General features: G+C 36.8%; 1 protein-coding gene across 1 annotated transcript in view; it reads left to right on the top strand.

Moving 5' to 3' along the window:
• The window catches only part of ABCA13 (ATP binding cassette subfamily A member 13), a 489,891-nt gene that overhangs the window by 174,600 nt on the left and 293,380 nt on the right, over positions 1–21,911 (top strand). Inside the window, exons 28-32 of the mRNA XM_027837266.1 lie at positions 8,379–8,492; positions 9,926–10,016; positions 11,993–12,169; positions 12,980–13,286; positions 21,130–21,244. Coding sequence (XP_027693067.1) covers positions 8,379–8,492; positions 9,926–10,016; positions 11,993–12,169; positions 12,980–13,286; positions 21,130–21,244 — 804 coding nt within the window. The remainder of the gene's footprint in view (positions 1–8,378; positions 8,493–9,925; positions 10,017–11,992; positions 12,170–12,979; positions 13,287–21,129; positions 21,245–21,911) is intronic.

The raw sequence follows: 21,911 nt of genomic DNA, 5'->3' as shown, positions 1-21,911 counted from the left end.
ATCTATCTATCTATCTATCTATCTATCTATCTATCTATCTATCTATCTATCTATCTATCTAAAAATCTATCTATATACATACATATAATTTTTTCCCTCCAACAAAGGTCTCATGAGTTATAAATATCATCTTTCCATGCAGGAATGTAAACAGTTCAACCTTAATAAGTCTCTTATGATTTCTCTTTCCTGTTTACCTCTTCATGTTCCACTTGACTTTTGTATTTGAAAGTCAGATTTTGTATTTAGCTCTGGTCTTTTCATCAAGAATGCTTGAAAGTCCTCTATTTCACTGAATGACTATTTTTTTTCCCCTGAAGGATTCTCAGTTTTGCTGGATAGGTGATTATTGGTTGTAATCCTATCTCCTTTGCCCTGTGGAATATTATATTCCATGCCCTATGGTCCCTTAATGTAGAAGCTGCTAAATCTTGTGTTATCCTGATTGTGTTTCCACAATACTTGAATTGTTTCTTTCTGGTTGCTTGTAATATTTTCTCCTTGACCTGGGAACTCTGGAATTTGACTACAAGATTCCTAGGAGTTTTCCTTTGGTGATCTCTTTCAGGAGGAGATCAGTGGATTCTCTCAATTTCCATTTTGCCCTCTGGTTCTAAAATATCAAGGCAGTTTTCCTTGATAATTTCTTGAAAGATGATGTCTAGGCTCTTTTTTTTGATCATGGCTTTCAGATAGTCCAATAGTTTTTAAATTGTCTCTCCTGGATCTATTGTCCAGGTCAGTTGTTTTTCCAATGAGATATTTCACATTGTTTTCTAATTTTTCATTCTTTTGGATTTGTTTTACAGTGTCTTGATTTCTCATAAAGTCATTAGCTTCCAATTGCTCTATTCAATTTTTTTAAGGAAGTATTTTCTTCAGTAAGCTTTTGGACTTCCTTTTCCATTTGACCAATTTTGCTTTTTAGGGCATTCTCTCCCTCATTGGCTTTTTGGACCTCTTTTGACATTTGGGTTAGGTTATTTTTTAAGGTATTATTTTCTTCAGTATTTTTTTTTTGGGGGGGGGAGTTTCCTTTAGCAAGCTGATGACTTATTTTTCATGATTTTCTTGCATCACTCTCATTTCTCTTCCCAGTTTTTCCTCTACTTTTCGTACTTGCTTCTCAAAATCTTTTTTGAGTTCTTCCAAGGCCTGGGCCCGATTTATATTTTTCTTGGAGGCTTTGGATGTAGGAGCTTTGACTTTGTTGTCTTCTTCTGGTTGTATGTTTTGATCTTCTTTGTTACCAAAAAAAGATTCTATGGTCTGACTCTTTTTGAGAGGTTTGCTCATGATCCCAGTCAATTATTTGAGTTCTAAACTCTTTGTTAAGGTAAGAGTCTGCTTCCAATGTGGAGAATGTACTGTCCCAAGCTTTGGGGGTTTGTACAGCTGTTTTCAGAAATACTTCTAGGGACCTGTAAATTTTCAGTTCTTCCAAGGTGGTATGATCACTCCTTTCCTGGCCTGTGCTCTGGTCTATGAGTGACCACAAGCACTCTTTTCTGCCTTGGAACTGTGAGGAGGATTTCCTCTCCACCACCTCAACAAGCTCCACCATGCCAGCACTCCTCCTTGCCCCAGGACCACCACTCAGAACTGTGACCCAGATCCAAGCACAGGCAAAGCAAGAGATTCCTGGCTCAGCACTGGCAAAGAGATTTCTGCAATCCCACTCTGATCAGCCACTATATTCCCCCTCAGTTTGTGGCCCAGAAGCTCAGGAGGCAGCTGCTACCCTGGGGCCATGCTCGGGTACTGGGGCTGGGACCTAGCTTCTCTCTCTCACCGCAGAAACAGACTTTTCCCACTGACCTTCTAAGTTGTCTTTGGTGTTGTGGGTTGAGAGGTCTGGAAACCACCAGAATTGCCTGTGATTCAGTCCTCTAAGGCCTGCTCCAGGTTTGCTGTAGCCTGTGTGCCCACGTTGAACTGCGCTCCTCTCCCTGCCCGGCACGATATACTTTTTCAATCAACTATTCAGGTTGTCTTGGGCTGGAAATTTGTTTTACTCTGTCTTTTTGTGGGTTCTGCTGCTTTAGAATTTGTTTAGAGCCATTTTTTTAATAGGTATTTGGAGGGGTTTGGGGGAGAGCTCAAGCAAGTCACTGCTTTCACTCCACCATCTTGGCTCTGCCCCCTACATTGTTCTTAACAAAATGAATGACATTTACAAGTATAACAGTTATGATACTTTTGATTTTCACCCAATGATTGTCTAACTTTGAGTTATACACACATATACAGCAAACAGCACAGGGACAGAACTCCTCTATATCATTGGTCCACTCTAATTATGATACTGGAAGATTTTTTTTGTCATAGCAATATTTGACTCAAATTTGACCTCATTTTTGCTCATCATATAAAGAAATGGAGTCATATCCACTGTCAGTTGGATTCACTTCTGTTAGTTTTATTGATTAAAGAGGTCCTTGTTGTTCTTTGTCCTTCATTCTTGAAGAGTACCATGATATCAGGGAGGTGATGTAATGACTTGCCAGTGAATTGGATTTAAGCGAGGGAGGGCTGTGCAAAGTCACCAGCGTCTCTCTTTCCTCTAGAGTCATCTGGGTCCAGTGGTGAGACATAGATCAGGATGATTGGAGATGGCCCTGGATGCAGTAGGAGAACTTGGCCTTTTTGAACTAAGAGTCTTTAATAGGTCTCTGTTTCACTGAGGCAATGGCCATTCAGTGATTAAGGCTAGGTAATAAATGAGGCTGAGAATGGCCTCTTTACCTAGTAAAAAAAAAAAAATCAATCCAGGAGGGGAAGACCCTCAAGGTTTCCCTCCAAAACAGAAACAACTGCTATTTACATTCAGTCTGAGCCAATCAGGGTCTAAACAATTACCAAGTGGGACTTGACTTGGGAACTATTGTTGGCCCATCAATGAGAACCAAATTAGAAAGGCTATAAATGTTGGCCTGGCCATCAACTGTTATTGAGAATGAGCCTGGCCTAGCTAAGCTGGCAAAGGTTTATCTCCAAAAAAAGAAAAAAAATCTTTTTGACAATAGGAACTCACAAAGATTGACTACACAAGTGTATCAGTGTGATCTATATTTGCCAGTGGTACCTATACCTATGAAATTATAGATCGTAGAACAAAAAACAATAAACCACATCTCTATAGTGCATTAAAAGTTTACAAAGGGCTTTCCTCATAACATGTCTGTAACATAATATTGAAAATGAGGAGACTGAGATTCAAAGAGGTTGTGACTTGCCAAGTTTCATACAACTAATAAGTAGCAAAACTGACATTTAAGCCCAGGGCCTCCGACTCTTTATATGTGCTCTTTATGGTGTACCATATCACCTCCCATGAAGTATTAGATCACATACATTTAGATATTAAACAATCCAGACATCATCAGTTTTGAATTTCCTAAATGTTATGCATTTTAGAGCTAGAAAGGATCTCATCTCTTGATCTTGAGGCAGGTAAAGTGATTGCATCCTAATTTTATAGATGATGTCAACTCACAGAATCTCAGAGATGGAAGGGAACTCAAAAGGCATCCAGTCTGACTCACATTTGTACAGGAATCCCCTTTAGTGACATCCCTCACAATTTGTCATTCATCCTTGATTTAAAAACCTCTAGAGTCATTGCTCGGGTCAAAGTCATACGGCCAGTGTGGGGAGAGACTAGAACCTAGATCTGATGCCATGGTTCTGTTCCTTGGTTCTTTTTGCTGAAGTTGAAGCAAAATGTCTGCAAATTATGTGGTAATTTATATTTCATGACCCCTAGAATAAGGACTTGTAGGCTTCAGTGGCTTTCTGGCATCTCCAGATTAAACTACAAATACTTCCAGTTGGCATTTAAAGTCCTACACATCTAGTTCTAACGTATTTTTTTCCAGATATTTCTCATTAATTCCCCTCATATACTCTCTATTCCAAACCAAATGGACTACTGGCGGTTACCTGTCCATGACATTCCATTGCCTGCCCCTGCATCTCTGGGTAGGCTGTCCTCTGTGACTGGAATGTTCTCCTTCACCTCTAGTTCAAGCGCTAAGCCTTCATGAGGCCTTTCCAGACACGTCTCTCCTCTTTCCCCCATTTATTAGCAGTCTCTTTTGAAATTGCTTGTATTATTTTGCGTATATTTTTATTACAGAGGCAGCATGATGTATTGTATTGGCCTTGGAGTCAGCAAGACCTGGATTCAGGTCCTGCTTTTGACACAAAACTGTCTGTGTGTTTCTGGATGAGTCACTTAACTTCTCACTATCCCAAGCAAACTTCTCAGATTACATAATTCACAGAGCATGTGCCCATCTGTATTGGGAGAGGCTTCTTTATCAGGAGCTTACAAGTACTAGCAGAGGTCCAGAGCTCCTTCTCTCCACAAATGTATTTATTTATCTGTATACATGCCATTTCCCCCAGTAGAATATAAGCTCTTTGAGAGCAGGAACTATTTTCGTATTTATTTTTAAATGCCCAGGACCTGCAAAGACTTGGCACATAATTGGTGCTTAAAAATGCCAGTTGAATTGAACTAAACAAGTAATTAGAAGGTTATGGTTTTGTAGATACAAGATAGGATTGTTTTTATCCTCAATGAACAATTCATAATATTAAGTTTTATTATCTACCATGTCTGGACCAGGAGAATTCATGATTGCATAAGATTACCAATCAAGTTATTCAGTCCCTGCACATTCAGTCTTTATTAGTAGATCATTTTGTTAAATTAAGCAAATACATTGGAATTATTACAATCATTTCATCTGAGCATTGATTTTCCTTTTTTTTTTCTTTTGAAAACTGCTGACATTTTACAGTGGTTTTATCATGGACTGAATCACCACAATAGATGTGCTGTCTTAGTCTGCCTGAAAAGATCTCCATCAGCTTATGGAGCTCCAAGAGAGCTTATAAAAATGGATGTCAGACTCACTCAATTATCACAAAGCATATGGCTTTATTAGAAAACAAGAAGAAGCTGCTATGTTATCAAGGTAGACTTGGAGGATGGAGTAATGTGACAGGGCTTGTACTAATTTATGCCTATGGTAAGGCAGAAAAAGTTAGTCTCCAATGTTGGCAAATACACTCAATGTGCAGACTGAATCATTTGAAATTACAATGATTTAATCATTACACTCCCCCTGGGAACCAGTCATCCTCATTTCTATTCCTGGTCTCTTCCATCACTTGTGATATGACCGTAGGCGTAAAGAATAATTTGTCAAAATTCATACATCATCTGAGTGCTTGAGTTGGTGGTGAAATCCCTGGCTTCTTGTTCTGCATCCTATTCTCTGCCATTACCTTCTTTTACCTAGTGCAGGTCATGGCTTCAAGATGAGGGGTCAGTGTCCTTGAGTAACAGCTTCTTTCCATTTCAAAATGTCTCACTGGTAGCTCCATGGAGATTACATATGCGCACACACCGCCCCCCCCCCACATATATTCCGTAGCTGATACAAATCATGAAACAAGATACTGAAGGCAAACAGTAAACTTCATTTTTTTATTAGCAAAGATGATTTTAAATATTTGTTTTGCTTAAACTTTTGCTGTTTTGTCAAAGTGCGTGATATTTCCTCTTTCTTTTGAATTATCATACAAACAGATAATGTTCAATGATATGCACCTCAGTTTTTAAGTTTTCCCTTCTCTCCACTGCCTCCCTCTCAATTTATGCAAGTAACAGAGCAGTATTAAGATCAGACAGTATCCTATTACAGACCAGGCAGAAAACTTGAATGCTGATTTATGTGAGATTGATCAAACATTGTATCTGTTTCCCCGAGACTGAAGGACTGTGGGAAATATGCATTCTATTGCCAAGGACCATAGGATTGTGACCATAGAGTCAGGAAGACAGTGGAGTACAGTGGAAAGAGTCAGATGGCTGGGATTCACATCCTGTCTCTGATAGCTTACTTACTATATGATCTTGTCAAGTCCCTTAATGTCCTTGGTTAAGTGTAAAATGAAAGAATTGGTTTAGGTGATCTCTGAGGTCCCACTCTAACTCTATAATCCTATCATAACCTGGGTTATATTGCCTGAGACACCTGGATTTAACCTTAGTTTCTTCATCCATAAAATGGGTATAATCACAGTATTGCTATGAGTAATCAAATGAGATAAGGTACAGTATATAAACTCCTTTGCAGATCTTAAAGCATGTCAGCTATTACCCTGGAGTTCTTGTAGGCCTTATATTCATTGATAATTGAAATCTTTTCTCACTCATAGGAAGAAGTCTATACCAGGTGGTTCCTTGACTTCCAATGGTAAATAAATACCTGACCACCATTAAAGTACTTTACAGGGCAGATCTTCTGCATGAGCTTTATAGTATACCAGGTGGGCTGGTCCTTAGTTGAGAGTTGAATACACTGGAGAATCCCAACAGCCTTCTTTCACATGCATGGAATGGCAATGAACTTGGGGTGGTAGTATGTCCTGGCCACTTGAGTCAAATGTGAGCTCCTGCTCTTAATCCTCAAACTGTCTGAAGAGGATTACGTGAGTTGTCTGGACTATGTTACTTCATCTTTGCTCTCTAGTACTTGAGTTGACCAATACAGGTTGTAGGTGTAAGAAGGGAACAGAGGAAGAGATAATTGATGATATTTGAACAGACCCATTAATCCATGGGTTCTGATTCAGCAAGGACTCCCCTCCTCAACTTCCTAATTTGTTTACTATTCAAAAGTTGCAGGTATATTCATTCCAGATGGCAATATCCGTTTGCCCTCCAAGAGCTGAGATAGTTACCTCAGCATGTCTTGCTCATTTTATAGGGAGGAGGGTGTTCTGAGCATAGGCCTTAGCTTATAATGCTACCACTTTGACAGCCTTATCCACCACTGGTATCAACTTTAAAACTTCAGTCATAGGTACCTTCCATTTAAGGCTTAGGTTTTTTTTTTTTTTTTTTTTAGAATTTCTTTTAACATCAAAGAAAACAGTTCTTACCTTACTGTTATTTAGGGGGAAGGTTAGAGAACTTCTCATATATCCAGATATAGCTATATTTGTTCCATTGGTATCCCTGGTGACCATCTCTTAAATTTCTGATCTACCTCTTTCTCAAAGCTGCCTGAAATAATCTTTTTAATAATGACCTCTGATTATGTCAAACAACTACACTCAGATAACCCCTCTCTCACCCTCCATAAATTGCCTGGAAACCTTCAGTGATCCTCTGTTGCAAGTAGGATAAAATAAAATGTTCTAGGTTGATATTTAAGACCCTGAATAATCTGCCTCTAACCCATTTTCCTGGTTTATTTTATGCTGCTTCCCTTCCAGACATATTGGATTACTAGCTCTTCCCCGAACTTGTCTTTTTAGTCTTCCTTCATGCCTTTTAAGTCATTCATTCTTTAATTCCTGAAATGTACTCCTTCTTCAGGCAGCTAGGTGGCACAGTGAATAGAGTACCAGACCTGGAGTCAGATAGACTCATCTTCCTGAGTTCAAATCTGGCCTCCAGACTCTAGCACTGGGCAAATCACATAACCTTGTTTGCCTTCATTTCCTCATGTGTAAAATGAGCTGGAGAGGGAAATGGTAAACCACTCTAGTATCCTTTCTAAGAAAACCACAAATGGGGTCACAAAGAGTTAGACACAACTAAACAACAAGTTCAACTTTAATATAGGGGCAGCTAGGTGGCTCAGTGGATAACGCGCTGGACTTCAAATCAGAAGACTCATCTTCACGAGTTCAAATCTGGCCTCAGCTACTTACTAGCTGTGTGATTGTGGGCAAGTCATTTAACCTTGTTTGCTTTAGCAACTCATCTGTAAAATGAGCTGGGGAAGGAAATTGCAAACCATTCTAGTATCTTAGCTAAGAAAATTCCAAAATGTGGTCAAGAAGAGTTGGACACAACTGAAACTATTGAACAACAACAAACTCCTTCCTCATCTCTATATATTGAAATTTTCTTCTTTCAAGGCTCAGCTGAAGTGAACTTCTGTGATACCTTCTATTATATCCCCAGTTGGATGTTTTCACTTTCATCAAGGATGTCCCTTTTACCTCTATTAAATTTACCCTGTGTAATACTTATTTTTGTACATGTCACTCACCTTTATTGAATGACAAGCTTCTTGAGTTGGGGCAGGGGCCATATTATTTTATATCATGATATCCCTAATTTCAGGCCCAGTATTTTACATAAGTGCTTATTAATAAATACTTCTTGAATTGAACTGAATCATGACACAGATATGATAGGCATATTTAATAACATTTTCAATGATAATTATTTACATTCTATTTATATATAGATACAATACTGAAACATAATAATCTCTTAAAATTTCCTGAGGCATGGTTTACATTTTTGGCGTTAATCCTCTCTAAGACTGTGTTTTGCTTTGCAGGCAAATTACACCTTTGTCTTTGTGGACAAGCTGAAGATTGTTTTGGAAGCAATGCTGAAAATGTCTAGTATCTTTCAGAATGGTGGAAATGCTCAAATGATTAACCATCTCCAGGTTAGTTGTGATTCTTTGTGTGTGCAGAAGTATTTGCTAAGAAATGTCTGAACTGTCAACGTGGTCTTTGAAAAAGAACTAAAGTGGGTAGTGTGGTGCAGTGGAAAGAGCACCAGATTTGGTGTCAAGGGAACTAGGTTTGCATCTTTCAGTTCTTCTGCTTACTATGTGTGGCACCTTGGACAAGTCATTTTCCCTCTTGGAGTGCCTATTATCTGCAAATGAAGTCTTTTGGACTAAGTGACTTCCAAGGTTCCTTGAAGCTCTAAATTTATGATCTTTTGAACATTATGTCTCATGGAAATCTATGGTGCTGGAGAGAAATTATTATTGGTGATTTTCACATAATTGGAATCACTTTGTTTTAAGTAGCTTTCCTGTGGAAAGGATCATTGGGAAAAATACCCAGGATTAAAACTTGATAAATTCAAACCTGGCCCTATGTACTTTGTCTGCTTTTCAGCCTTTTTGTCTATTTATAAAGGATAGGAGCCAGTACAAATTCAGCTTTAGGAACATTATTTTATTTCGTCCTCAGAACAACTCTGTAAAGTAGATGCTTCTCTAAATATAATTATGTAAAGACAGGTTATATGCACACAGAGGTTTATCTATATGTGTATGTGTGTATAATGAATATATGTATATGTGTATAATGAATATATGTGTATCTATATGTGTATGTGTATATAATGAATATATGTATATGTCTGTATATGTGTGTGTACATATGGATAGCATAGCAGCAATGGGTGGAATGTATGGGGTGTTCAAGGAATTCTAGAAGCCCTGGAATGAGGGCTCGCTGAGCCCTTTTTGGGGCTGTTCATTCACTTTTTGTGTCTACCTGGCACTCAACTCTCTCCCATGACTCCAAGAAACTGTAGCATGTGTAGTGGCCAAATCCCCAGTAAACAGTCTTGGCAGAAGGCTAAACCAGTTTGAGGGTAACTGATGGGTCTAAAACTCGTTGGTGAGTTAGGGGGATGTCTACCCCATGCATGTGAAGACTTCCCTTGGTAGAATAGGTGAAAGGGAACAATTTGTTCCAATGGCCACGAAGGCAGCTAAAGCAGGTACTGTGGAATGCTTAGAGCTTGATGAGACATCAGAGATGCCAAAGTCATCAACTGCATCCCAGGCCATTGCCAGTCATCCTGACTTTTGTCTTGTCCCTGGACTTTGATGACTTTCGAAGAGAGAGTGAGCCTGACAATTTTGAGCAACTTTGCCTCAGTTAAATCCAATTTATGCATGAGTCATGACATCACCCTGTGATGTCATTGGTCCTCTTTGAACAGAAAGAATGATCAGTAACAACATCAGTTGGAGATCACATTGAGGAAACTCCATATATAAATACCGGGTTATAATTTATAGCAAAAGAAAATGTTGTAAGTTCTTTCTATTAAAAATTAAATTTTTAATTTTAGGAAGCCCTGAGAAATACATTTATCAAAAACTTTGTAGAAAGCCAATTGCAGATTGATGTGGAGAAACTCACTGAAAAGCTACAGAACTATGGTAAGTATGTCTTTGTATAGGTTATGGCTTATACAGAAACTGACTCATTTTGGAATTTCAAATGAGGTCTTCCACTTCAGAGAAAAAAGAAAAAAAAGCTAGATTCTGGGACTTTTATTGTATAATTGACTTTGTTTATCATCAGTTCAGGATTTTACATTTAATCTCAGTTACCTTTTATCTTGTTAGATTTGTACAATCATTCATACTTTCAGGTCTTTTTTACATCATCATTTTGCTCTCCAACAAATTAGCTAAAATCTTAATATCTTCGTCTGTGTCAAAGGACTCTCAACTCATTAAGGAGACATAAGAGGAAGGCCTTATTACTGCCCTCTCAGGAGCACCCACTATACTTACATCTAGATAGATTATGTCCAAGGCATTCTCCTGATCATGTTACCCTGTCAAAACACCTGTGCAGAAGAACCCAATCCCTGGGCATTACTAGTCAAGATTTTTACTGTATACAAAATTATCTGTATATACCTAAAAGAAAAATAATAAAACCATAAAAATATAATATTAATAAGTAATACTTAATACTGATAGCTATTTATTATTAACCAATTATTAATAAATAATAAAAAAGAATGTTAGTTGATGTTGACAGGCCGCTAGGTGATGTAGTGGATGGAGTGCTGGGCCTGGAGAAGGGAAGACTCATCTTGAGTTCAAACCTGGCCTCAGATACTTACTAGCTGTGTGTCCCTGAGCAAGACACTTAATCCTGTTTGCCTCAGTTTCCTCATTTGTAAAATGATCTGGAGAAGGAAATGGCAAACTATTTCAGTATCTTTGCCAAGAAAACACCAAATGGGGCCACAAAGAATTGGACATGACTGAAAAATGACTGAACAACAATACAAGTTGACACTGAACAGTATAGCAGGGCCCTTCAAAAGATGGGGCTGTCACATCCTGTTTCTATTGGCTCATGGCTCATTTTAGAATGGAGAAAGGTGCTGAAAGTTAGTACCAGGCTCTACTTCCCAAGATTTGCCTGTAGCTACCCATTTTCATCCTTTCCCTTTTCTGTCGATTTGCTCTTTTCCATTCACTCCTAATTAACTAAGGATTTCAGGGGAATAGAAAGTAGATATTCCTGTAGAAAAGGCTGCTTTGAAACTGTGTAGTTCGAGGGTCTGGAAAGGGTGTTAGGATGCAATCATTTTTTATCCTATCAGAAGTATTGGGATTCAAAGGATTATGCCATAAGTAAGTAGCAGATCTCATGTTGCATATGAAAAGAAGAAAAAGACAAATTCTTTTTTCATTTGCATCTAGATATTTTATAAATTCTGATTTTTTAATGAGGGCATTTCTATTTGTTTTTAATTTCTTTACAAATTATATTCTATAACCTTCTGGTTCCTCCCCCCAGATTGTTCTATGTTCTATATTGTTCTATATATATTATAGAACACATATATAGACTATATAATTATATATCATTATATATAGTTATTATATATAGAATATATAATTATATATTATTATATACACATATATAGAATATATATATTTTCTATATTGTTTTTGTGTCCCTCCTTTGCCCTCATCACATCTTCACTTATTTTAGACAAACTTTTTGTACATATCATATCCTTCCTAGTAGATTGTAAGCTTCTTGGCAGGAATTACGTTATTTTTATTATTTGTAGTTCTAGCATCTAGCATGTATTTGTTAAATAGTTGTGGAACTGAATAAAATGAGAAGAATGCATACTGGAAAGGGAACTGGATTTAGAGTCAGAGGAACTATATTCAAATTTTAGTTCTGGTGTTTAGGGTCTATGGAATATTGAGCATGTAATTCAAACTCTGTGATTCAGTTTCTTCTGTAACATGAAGGGGTTGGATTAAATGATTTTAAAGGCCCTGCCAATCCTATAGCATCTTATTCTATGAATCTAGGCAAAAGCAGGGGATTGACCCAAGTCGATAATGTGTCCTAATTTGTTTACTTTTCTCAGCTGGAATGTTGGGCAAGATGTTTAATCACTCAAAGGTTGAGCAGTTTCATTCCTTGGCCCAGATCATGGTAAACATCTCATCCTGTGTGCTTTTAAATCGCTTCCAGCCCCTGGAGTCTGTGGAAACACTGGAGAGAGAAGCTAATGGGCTCATGCAACAAAACAATTTATTGGCTAGTAAGTAACTCTGGAGAATGGCTGTTATTTGGGAGATAGCAGTTTGGCTATATTGCCTTTTTGCATATTTCTTTCTCAAAGTGTCTTACAATGGTGGAGAGAGAAGTGAAAAATGCCTTCAAGATAAAAGAAAAAAATAAAACAGAAGAAAAGCACAATGGTTTGATGAGAAGATATGCCTCATTCTTTCACCCCACAGAGAAAGCAATAAGAGCTAATGATCTTTCCATCAGCTTGAGCCTTAATCCTATTCACTGGATTTGGTCTCACTGATTGCGAGACATCTTTTATGTTTTCACATCACACATGATAAATTATTTGTCCTGAGGTATAGAGTGATTCTTGAGATTTTTTTCAAGCAGTCCTTTATTTTCATCGTGGTTTACTGGTATGCTAGACCTTGCAAAATATGAGACTATAGCCCATCATCATCTATTAGTTTTTTAGTTATTTAAGTAAAAAGTATTATAGTATTTTCAAATTCAGGTTGGTCCTATATTTCATTGATTTTTTTTTTAATGTTATCTCATTGGCAAAACCCAGTGACTCCATGATTTGTGTACATGCTTAAAGCCCATTTGATTAATGTACTGTGAAAGCTATCTGTTCTTCGACGACACCTATCTTTTATAGGAAGAAATTCTAGCAAATTGAAGAGTCTAATTCAATATGACAATTCTTTTAAAAAAAAGACACAAAAATTCAAAAGTTCTTTTACATAAGAAAAAAAAAGATTTGCTTATCTAATATCAGTTCTATGTGACCCATCAAAAGGACTGAATACTTTCCTTTTCTTTTTTCTTCTATTAGGTATTATATTCAACAGTTCTTTAACCAGCAAGAAACATGCACCAGATTTTTTTGATCTCCCACATCATTTCATCTATACAATTAGAACCAGTGTTCTGTACAGTATGAGAACAGATTTGGTCAAAAACCCTTTGTGGAAATTCCATCCCCAAAGTCTTCCAGCTGATGGGTTCAAATACAATCACATTTTTGTTCCTCTGCAAGATATGATTGAAAGAGCCATCATTTTGGTGCAAACTGGACTAGATACATTGACACCATCAATACAAGCCCAAGCCATGCCATATCCCTGCCACACCAGTGACTTGTAAGTTGAATTTCATATTTGATAGAACACATGTGCTATGAAGGTAGGAATGGCTTTGTTTCTGTCTTTGCATCCTCTGCATTTACTAGAGTGCTTTATGCCTGGTAGGAATTTAGTAAGCCCTAGTTGAATCAAATTTAAACGGGTTTTGGAACCAGGATGTCTTTACATACTTTTTCATAACTCAAAAAGGTTCACATGAGGATAACCAAAAAATACTTCTGTACTTTCCCTAAGAGAGTGATGAGTGCAATATTTTCAGAAAGCAAATACTTTGAAATTCAATTTTACATAATTAAGACATTTTGGTGGCCATCAAACAATAACTTCGCCATGATAGTCTGGTCAAATGGATTCCATGAATTAGACATCAGGCAAATAGAATTGTATTGCTAACTTTAAAACTGATTTCATAAATAACCTCGACAAGATTATTTTCATTTTTGTGTCTTAATTCCATTCAGCGTGGATATACAGAACCAAAGAAGACAAAGTCTCTGTTTTCTAGGAGCTTACACTCTAGGAGGGGAGAATAAGACAGACAAGTATTATGCTCTATTTTGTATTATAGAAAGTATATAAAAAATTCCCAGTGATTCAACTATATTCTCTATTCAAATGTCTCTCAAATCTATATACTGAATTCTGATATTCTTTTGGAGTTCCAGACCCATATATCCAGATTGCTACAGGACATTTCTACCCATACATCCAGCTAAACACTTAGAAGTCAACATATCCGAAAGAAAGCTTATCTCCTCTCAACTCCACCACACAAGCTATTTTCTTACTAACTAATGGCAGCACTGTCGTTGACTCATTCTCTCATGTCAGCTTTGGTACTGTCTATGATTCTTCCCTCTGCCTCACTTCTCATCTCCAATCAGTCACCAAGTCCTGTTAATTCAATCTTCAAATCTCTATCTCCCCCCTCCCCATTTCCATTCTGACTGCTACCATCCTATTATTGGACATAATTACGAACACAAATTATCAATATAGCCTTCTGATAGATTTTTTTCACATCCACTCCTTCCTTTAATCCATCTTTCATAATTCTGCCAAACTAAACTTCCTTTTGGATAAATCAGGTCATGGCACTCTACTCAAAACTATTCAATTTCCGAGTTTCCAAATAAAGTTTAAAATTTTTAGCATGATATTTAAGAGCTTTCCTTGTTTGACCCCTCCCTTATTTTCTAGGTTTATCTCATTGTGGTACAGAGGCAAGAATTCTGTACCAGGTCAAGAGGATATGAATTCAAATCTTTGGGATTTTGAGCAAGTCACTTAATTTCTTTGGCCTCAGTTACCCCATCTATAAAATTAGGGGTAGACTAGATTACTTCCAAGTTTCCTTCTAACTTTAAACATAAGATCTTTCTACTGTGTATTATATACTCTGTCCAGACTATGCTGTTTTATTACCCCCTAGACAATTTCTGAATCTTATTGTCTTTATACCTTTGTTCACACTCTTGCTCATGGTTAGTATGCCCTGCCCCTCCCACTTGTTGAATCCCTACTGAGTTATTAAAGCCCAGATCAAAAACAACCCGCTATAGGAGACTTTCCTAAGTCACTTAAATAGCTAGTGACTATTCCCACATCAGACCTCATGTAACATTATGTCTACACCTCTGTTATGTACTTATTATCATGTTTTACCTTTATTGTTGTGCACTATGTGATCATGTGCAGGTCTGATGGGTGCACTGGATGTCTATTAGCTAAGGATTTGCCTAGTTAAATTCAAAGAGGTTCATCACCATTTTGGCTCCATGATGATGAATTTTTGAGCTAATTCCCTAAAACCATCAACTAAGTTACAGAGAGGTTGAAGTCTGTGTAGAGCTCTCTGTCTGTCTGTCTGTCTGTCTGTCTGTCTGTCTCTCTGCATGTATGTATGTATGTAGGATACCAGCACCAGTGAAATTTCAGATTCTTGGAGTATTAACATATAGTCCACGTACCGATAGACTATTTCAGGAAGTAGTGGATTAACCCTAATTACAGGTCTTCAGATGAATGTGGGATGGCCACTTGTCCCTGAAGGTATTATAAAAACATTTTCTATATAGGAATATGTAAGATTAAATAACCTTTAAGGATCCTTCCAACTTTGAGGCATGATTCCATTGTGTTTATGTCATATCTTCTTAAGAGATTATAAACCAAGTCAGTAACTGTTACTCTGATTTTTGTAAACTTTGCATCTTTACACACATTGAAGGTGTAAAATAAATTCTTTTTGATTTAAATTAAATAAGATGCTCTGCGGAGTTATAAGTATGCCTTTTTAATGCCTGGGCCATAGTAACTGGGGGAGGGGCAAGGCAGTGGTATAGAGGACAGTTCTATGATGGATGCAGTCATATTGGGAAAGGGGGCATCCTGTTCCTCTCATGGATTATGGGGGGAAAGGTGGCCCCAGGAGAGGGAAGCAAATCATTCATCTAATGTGGCATGACAATCAATATCCCCTGGTAACATTATAATAATGTTCTCATAGGCCCTGAGCCTTGACAGCATTTGGGGTATTTTTTTTTTTTTTTTGGCAAAGATATTGGAGTGTTTTGCCATTTCCTTTCTCATTTTACAAATGAGGAACTGAGGCAAACAGTTAAACGATTTACCCAAGGTCACACACTTACTAATGTCTGAAGCCAGATTTGAACTCAAGAAAATGAGTCTTCCTGACTCTAGGCCCAGAACTCTATCCACTGTGCCACCTTGGAGAGAATTTATTTCTACTTCCCTAAGAAGTGACTTGTTTCTAAGAATATTAGACAAATCCCTTCTCCTCTTTCGATACAATCTTCCACAGCTATGTAAAATATAAGCTTTTATGTTTTAAGCCTATGAAATCTAAATGTCCCCTATAAAGTGATTAGCTTTTATTTCATTACAAGAAGTATAATTAGCCACAAATTTCACTTAATAGATTCTCTTACTTTCACAACGAAGACTAGCAATTGTTTTAAGATTCTATTTCAAATGACCTTGTTATTGAGCTCGATTGCTCAAGACATTGGAGATTCATTTTAAAGACAGATGTTCCTTTTCAGTTGTTTCCCACCTGGCAGTCTGCTCTCCTTTGGAGTTCTCTATCATTACCCCATGTTCCAGATTCATTTGTCTCCCCCAATTTTCAGCTTCCTCTTGTATATTGTTTTCCCTCATTAGATTGTCAGCTTTTTGAGGGCAGAGACTGTCTTTCTTTTTCATATTTGATCTCCAAGTGCTTATTGATGGTCTTAAACTTAGCATTTAATACTTAGCATAGTGTCAAGCACATTATAGGTACTTTAGAGATGCTTGATGACGTAATCTGTAGGAATTCAATCTGGTCAAATTACCTTAAGACAAGAATGGCAAAGAGAAAGAATTCACACATATGATAGGGTGGTAAGGACACCAGATCTGGAGTAAGAGGAGCTTGGTTTAAACTTGATCTGCTACTTGCTACCAGTGTGACACTGAACAAGTCACTTAATCCACTGGGCCTCATTTTCCTCAGCTGGAAAATTAGAAATTGCAATATATTTAAAGTTAGTAGAGAGCAAGTTCCAACGATCCTATGCCAAACATTAAAAAAATACTTGAAAGAAATGAAAGACTATGATCCTCTTTAACCTGGTCACAAAGTCAAGAATATTCAGTGGAAGAATGACTTTGTCTATTTCCCATCCCTGGTATTTTTGGATCTTGACTCAGATGGGTGTTTGAAGTGCCTGATCCTAGGATACTCCATTTGTATACTTTGGAGAGGAAAAGAAAGGAAGGAAATGGAAGTTGGAAATGAGAAATAATTCTATAGTTAAGTTCTATTTGGAGAAATTGGGTTAATATTACCTTGTTTCGTGTCAGTAAGTCAATAATTCTGTAGTGAGTTTTCCATGACAAAATGAAGTATTCAATTTTACAGGCATTTATTAAGTATCTACTATGTGTAATATCTGTGCTATGGTTGGAGATTCAAAGAGAAAACAAAAAGTTCCTGTCCTGGAGAATCTTATCATATGGAGAGTTGGGGGAGAGAACCTAGTCAACAAGTATTTAATAAGCACCTCCTATGTGCTAGCCTATTCTATGCTGGTGATACAAAGAAAGCCAAAAAATATTCCCTACTCTCAAGGAGCTCATGATCTAATGAGGGGGCAATATTAAAAAATTATGTATAATGAAGATATATATGGGATAAACTGGAGGGAAGCTGTAGCATTAAGGGTGGATCAGGAAACATTTCTTTAGAAGATGAGATTTCAGTTGAGTCTATAAGGTAGAAAGTAGACAGGAGGGAGACAGAGAGAGAGACAGAGAGACAGAGAGACAGAGACAGAGAGAGAGAGAGAGAGAGATTGGAAAGGTAGGAAAGAGCCAGATTATTAAGGTCTTTAAAAGCCAGAGGATTTTATATTTGATCCTATAGGTATTAGGGAGTCACTGGAGTTTATTTTCTTTCTCTTTGGAGTAGTAACTTTAATCTATTTTTGTAGCTATCCATATTTACCACTTGGTTCTTTTATTTATGTCTTACCTTCTGTTGGTAGGAATGAAAAGAAAAATGAAAACTACCCCTACATAAGTTAGAAATAAAGATCATTGAAAAATCTAATGTCTTTTCATCACTGACAAAAAAAGGAATTGTGATTCATATCTGTTTTAAATGTCTCTTGAGGACAGAGTAAACAGAAATTATTGTAAAACAAGCATAGGGGAAGAATTTTTGATTTTTAGGTGAAAATTGTAATGTTTTAAAGTAATATTTAAAAGTGGAACAGTTTAAGAGAATGATCAAGGGCTAGCAACCTAAATAACTCTGGTTAAGCTTTTCCTGGAAAGGGGAAAATGAGCAATATTACCTACTGAGGTTATCTTCAGAGCGTTTTAGATATGAATTTGCATGCTTCTTCAGAAGGTTAGCCTTTGTAAAGAAAGGAAAACATTGTTGCCTGGTGTTTCCTTCCCTGTGTGTGATATTTTATCTATAATAAAAGCTGAGTCAGATTTGCAGATATTAATTATTTCCTCATTTACTGGAATCTGGTTTCTGTGAGAATATGCAATGTGACAGGATCGATAGTAATCACTTCTCGCACCTTATAAAAAGTAGGGAACTGAATAACAAATAAGCAAAATTTTCCAACCTCAAAAATAGAATAAGGATTAATTATTTTAATTATATGGGTCATTTAAGTTTTATTACTATAGTACATTGTGTTATTTTCAGAAGAACGTATGGTATTTATTAGTATGGTACAATTGCATATTATTTATGACATTTTCTGCATATGTATATTTATCTGCTCTAAAAACTATGTGGAAAATGAGATGTCAATTGATTAAAATACTAAAAATTCATAAAATGGAATAATCTAAAACACTCAAGTTTTCTCAAAATAAACCATGTCTTAGATATTAGCTAAATATAAAAATAATAAGTATATAAACATTAGATACATGATAATAGCAATAGTAAAAATAATCATAGTAATTATAATATTCATTGTTATTTATGCTTATATTCTTTATAGTTTTCTAAATCAAAAATAGAAAAAGCCTAAAAATTTAAAAAAAATTTACCTTTAAGTGGTCCTTTCCTCTTCTAAGTTGTTATATATGTCATACATATATTCAGTAGCTACTGACAGTCCTAGAAAATAAAAATAAATGAATCCAATTCACACAAATAAGATAGAATTCTACAATTAGAGTACAAGGAACCTTAAGAGATCATAAGTTCTAACCCTGAAACATCTATAACAATGTTTTGATACGTAGCTTTGCTAAATGGATAGAACATTGGATTCAGGAAGACTTGGGTTCAACTTTTCACTCTAGCTCTTATTAGCTGTATGATCTTGGGCAAGATAGCTACCCTTTTTTGTCCTTTTTTGTAAACTGAGGGATTTGGATTACATGGCTTCTTAAGTCCCTTCCAACTCTAAATTTCAATCACAAGTCCAGTCCCTTTCTCCTTCCATCTCAGAAATGAAAGGATAGAGCTGCATCCAGAATGATTTAACTTTTCCTCAAGAAATAAAGAATATAGGAAAATGTAAAACAAAGCATTTCTAAGACACTAAAGCAGGGGTTCTTAATCTTTGGTATGTTATGGAATCCTTTTGCTTTTCTGGAGCTGATCTGTGGATTTTTTCAACTGATTGTTTTTTGTGCTCAGAAGTTCTTTCATTATTGTGTTTGGGTTTCTTGACTTGTCATGTTTTTTTTTTTTCTGGGAGACATACAATCCTTAAATTGTCTCTATGGATCTTGTCTATCAGATCAACATGTTATGCTTGTGTGGAGAATGTATTTCCTATTAATGTCACTATTTTTGCTTCTCTTCTTCCAGATTGTCCTTTCCTTCTGTGTATTTGTATTCCCACTCTATTGTTTTATCTTGTTTCTTTGGTGAGACTTGCCTCCATAGATTCAAGTTTTTCTACTCTGTCAATTATTTCTGCTGTTTAGGCCATAAATTCTTCTCTAATATTTCTCATTTCTATTTTAAACCACTCAGGAAAAGCGTGTTATGGTTAAATGCTCTCCTCAAAATAAATCCACAGGGTTTTCTGACTCATCTAATGTTAAATCTTTTTTGTTTTGTTTTGTTTAATATTTGTTGATAGAAGCCTGAACTGGTTTATTTGATCTGGAGACCATATTTCCTTCTATTGTTAATATCTTCCCTGTTGGTTTATCTGTTTATGCTCAAGGTCTTTGAGTTCTCTTCTTCCTGATATCTATGGAAATTTCATTCTTTTTTTTTGATTCAGGTTCTCCCCTCCTTCAAATTATGCCCTATTGCTCACTTTTTGACTCCCTCCCTATTGATGGTAGTTTTCCCGGGCACTGAATCTTAAAGCATCTCAGTCTTCTTTCATGCTGGACAAATTATGGTTCACCAGCCTAGGTATTAGCCCAAGTAATATTTGGAGGGACAGAATTGGACCTGGCTGGATGCTGGGCTTTTTCCTTCAGGCATACCACATAGGTCCCTTCCCTCCACTCTTCACTGTGTCCTGTCCTATTTCCTCTGTTCCCCAGTCCTCTGCCTCAGCAATACAGAGTGTTGCCATATTGCCACTGTTGAAGCCTGGGAAAATTTCTAATGTTTGGAGTTTGGATATTTATGGTTCTGGAAGAAAAAGGGGGTCAGTGTGTGGGATTACATTCTGCTGCAAGCTTGTGTATCGTGTTGACTTATTCAGTATTGTTGAACAAGGGAGGGGGTACCGAGTAAGCATGAATTAGGTGTCAATTCATAGAGTTGCTACCTTCTTTGGGTTCTTAGTGTCTTAGACCATTGAGATAGCTGAAATTTCTTCATCTCTGATGTATAATTTCTACTTTGGAAAAGTTTGAGAGGTCAGGAGGATCAGAGAAAATGTCAAGTCTTCCACTTTGTTGGGCATGTGACCTGAAAGCTCCTTTGCTTTTCTTTGTATTTCCAGTGCTTCTAAGTGTGCATAACACATAGTAAGTGCTTAATGTTTCTTGATTTTACTTGACTTTGGCAGTCTGAGAAAACCCTTGGAGCTGTTCTCATAATGTTTTTTAAATATAAAAAACAAAATACATAGGAGTGCAATTGAACCCATTTATACTGAAATACAGTTATCAATTTTTTAAAAGGTCATGAACATGACCATGTATACCAGGGGTGGAGAACCTGCAGCCTTGAGGCCACATGTGGCCCTTTAGTTCCTCAAGTGAGGCCCTTTGACTGAATCCAAACTTTGCATTTGTTTCCCACTCCTGATGTATACCTTTACTAAAAGGTTATTGTCATTTAGCTCTGACTGTTGATACTTACAGACTTTTCTTTTGTTTACAGATTCTTGAACAATGTTGGCTTCTTCTTTCCATTGATAATGATGTTGACATGGATGGTATCTGTAGCTAGTATGGTCCGAAAGCTGGTTTATGAAAGAGAGATTCGTCTTGAAGAGGTATTATTATTTAACCCCAAATGAAGAACTGGTTAGGACAAAGAGGAAAATGAAAAATTAATGCTGCAAGAGAACACTGGCTTTGGGGTTGAAGAATCTGGATTTGAGTCCCAGTGCTGATAATTTCTACCTATATGACCATGGGGAAGTCTTTTTTAATCACTCTGTGCCTTAGTTTCCTCCTCTGTAAAATGAAAGTATTGAGGTTAATCATCTCTAAGATCTCTTGAAGTTCTAAATGCTATCATCCTATTACTATACTGTGGCATTTGAATTCTGTGGGGGCTAATGTGATGGAGTGGAAAAAAAACAATGACCTTGATTTGAGGTCTAATTGTGACACTAGCTGAGTCCACCTGGGCATGTTACAATTTTGAGAACTGATTTCCTCATCTATAAAATGGGAATAAAAATACTTCCATTTCCCTCCTCATAAGAATATTGTGAAGAAAAAGTTTTGTTAACCTAAAAGTAGAGTAGAAATGGGTGTTGTTGAATCAAATGTACCTGTTTTATATTCACTCCAGTCCCTGGGTTTCTGATTTAGAGTCTTGCTGTCAAGTCAGATTCTCAGGAAAACTTCCTTAAGTTGGAACCTCAACCCCCACTGGCACAAAAAGGCTTCTTTCTTTTGAGATTAAGGGGTACTGACAAAGGATGGAGACAA

Source organism: Vombatus ursinus, unplaced genomic scaffold (assembly GCF_900497805.2).
Source record: "Vombatus ursinus unplaced genomic scaffold, bare-nosed wombat genome assembly UNPS02014820.1, whole genome shotgun sequence".
Lineage (NCBI taxonomy): Eukaryota > Metazoa > Chordata > Mammalia > Diprotodontia > Vombatidae > Vombatus > Vombatus ursinus.
This window is presented reverse-complemented; position numbering and strand designations above follow the sequence as displayed.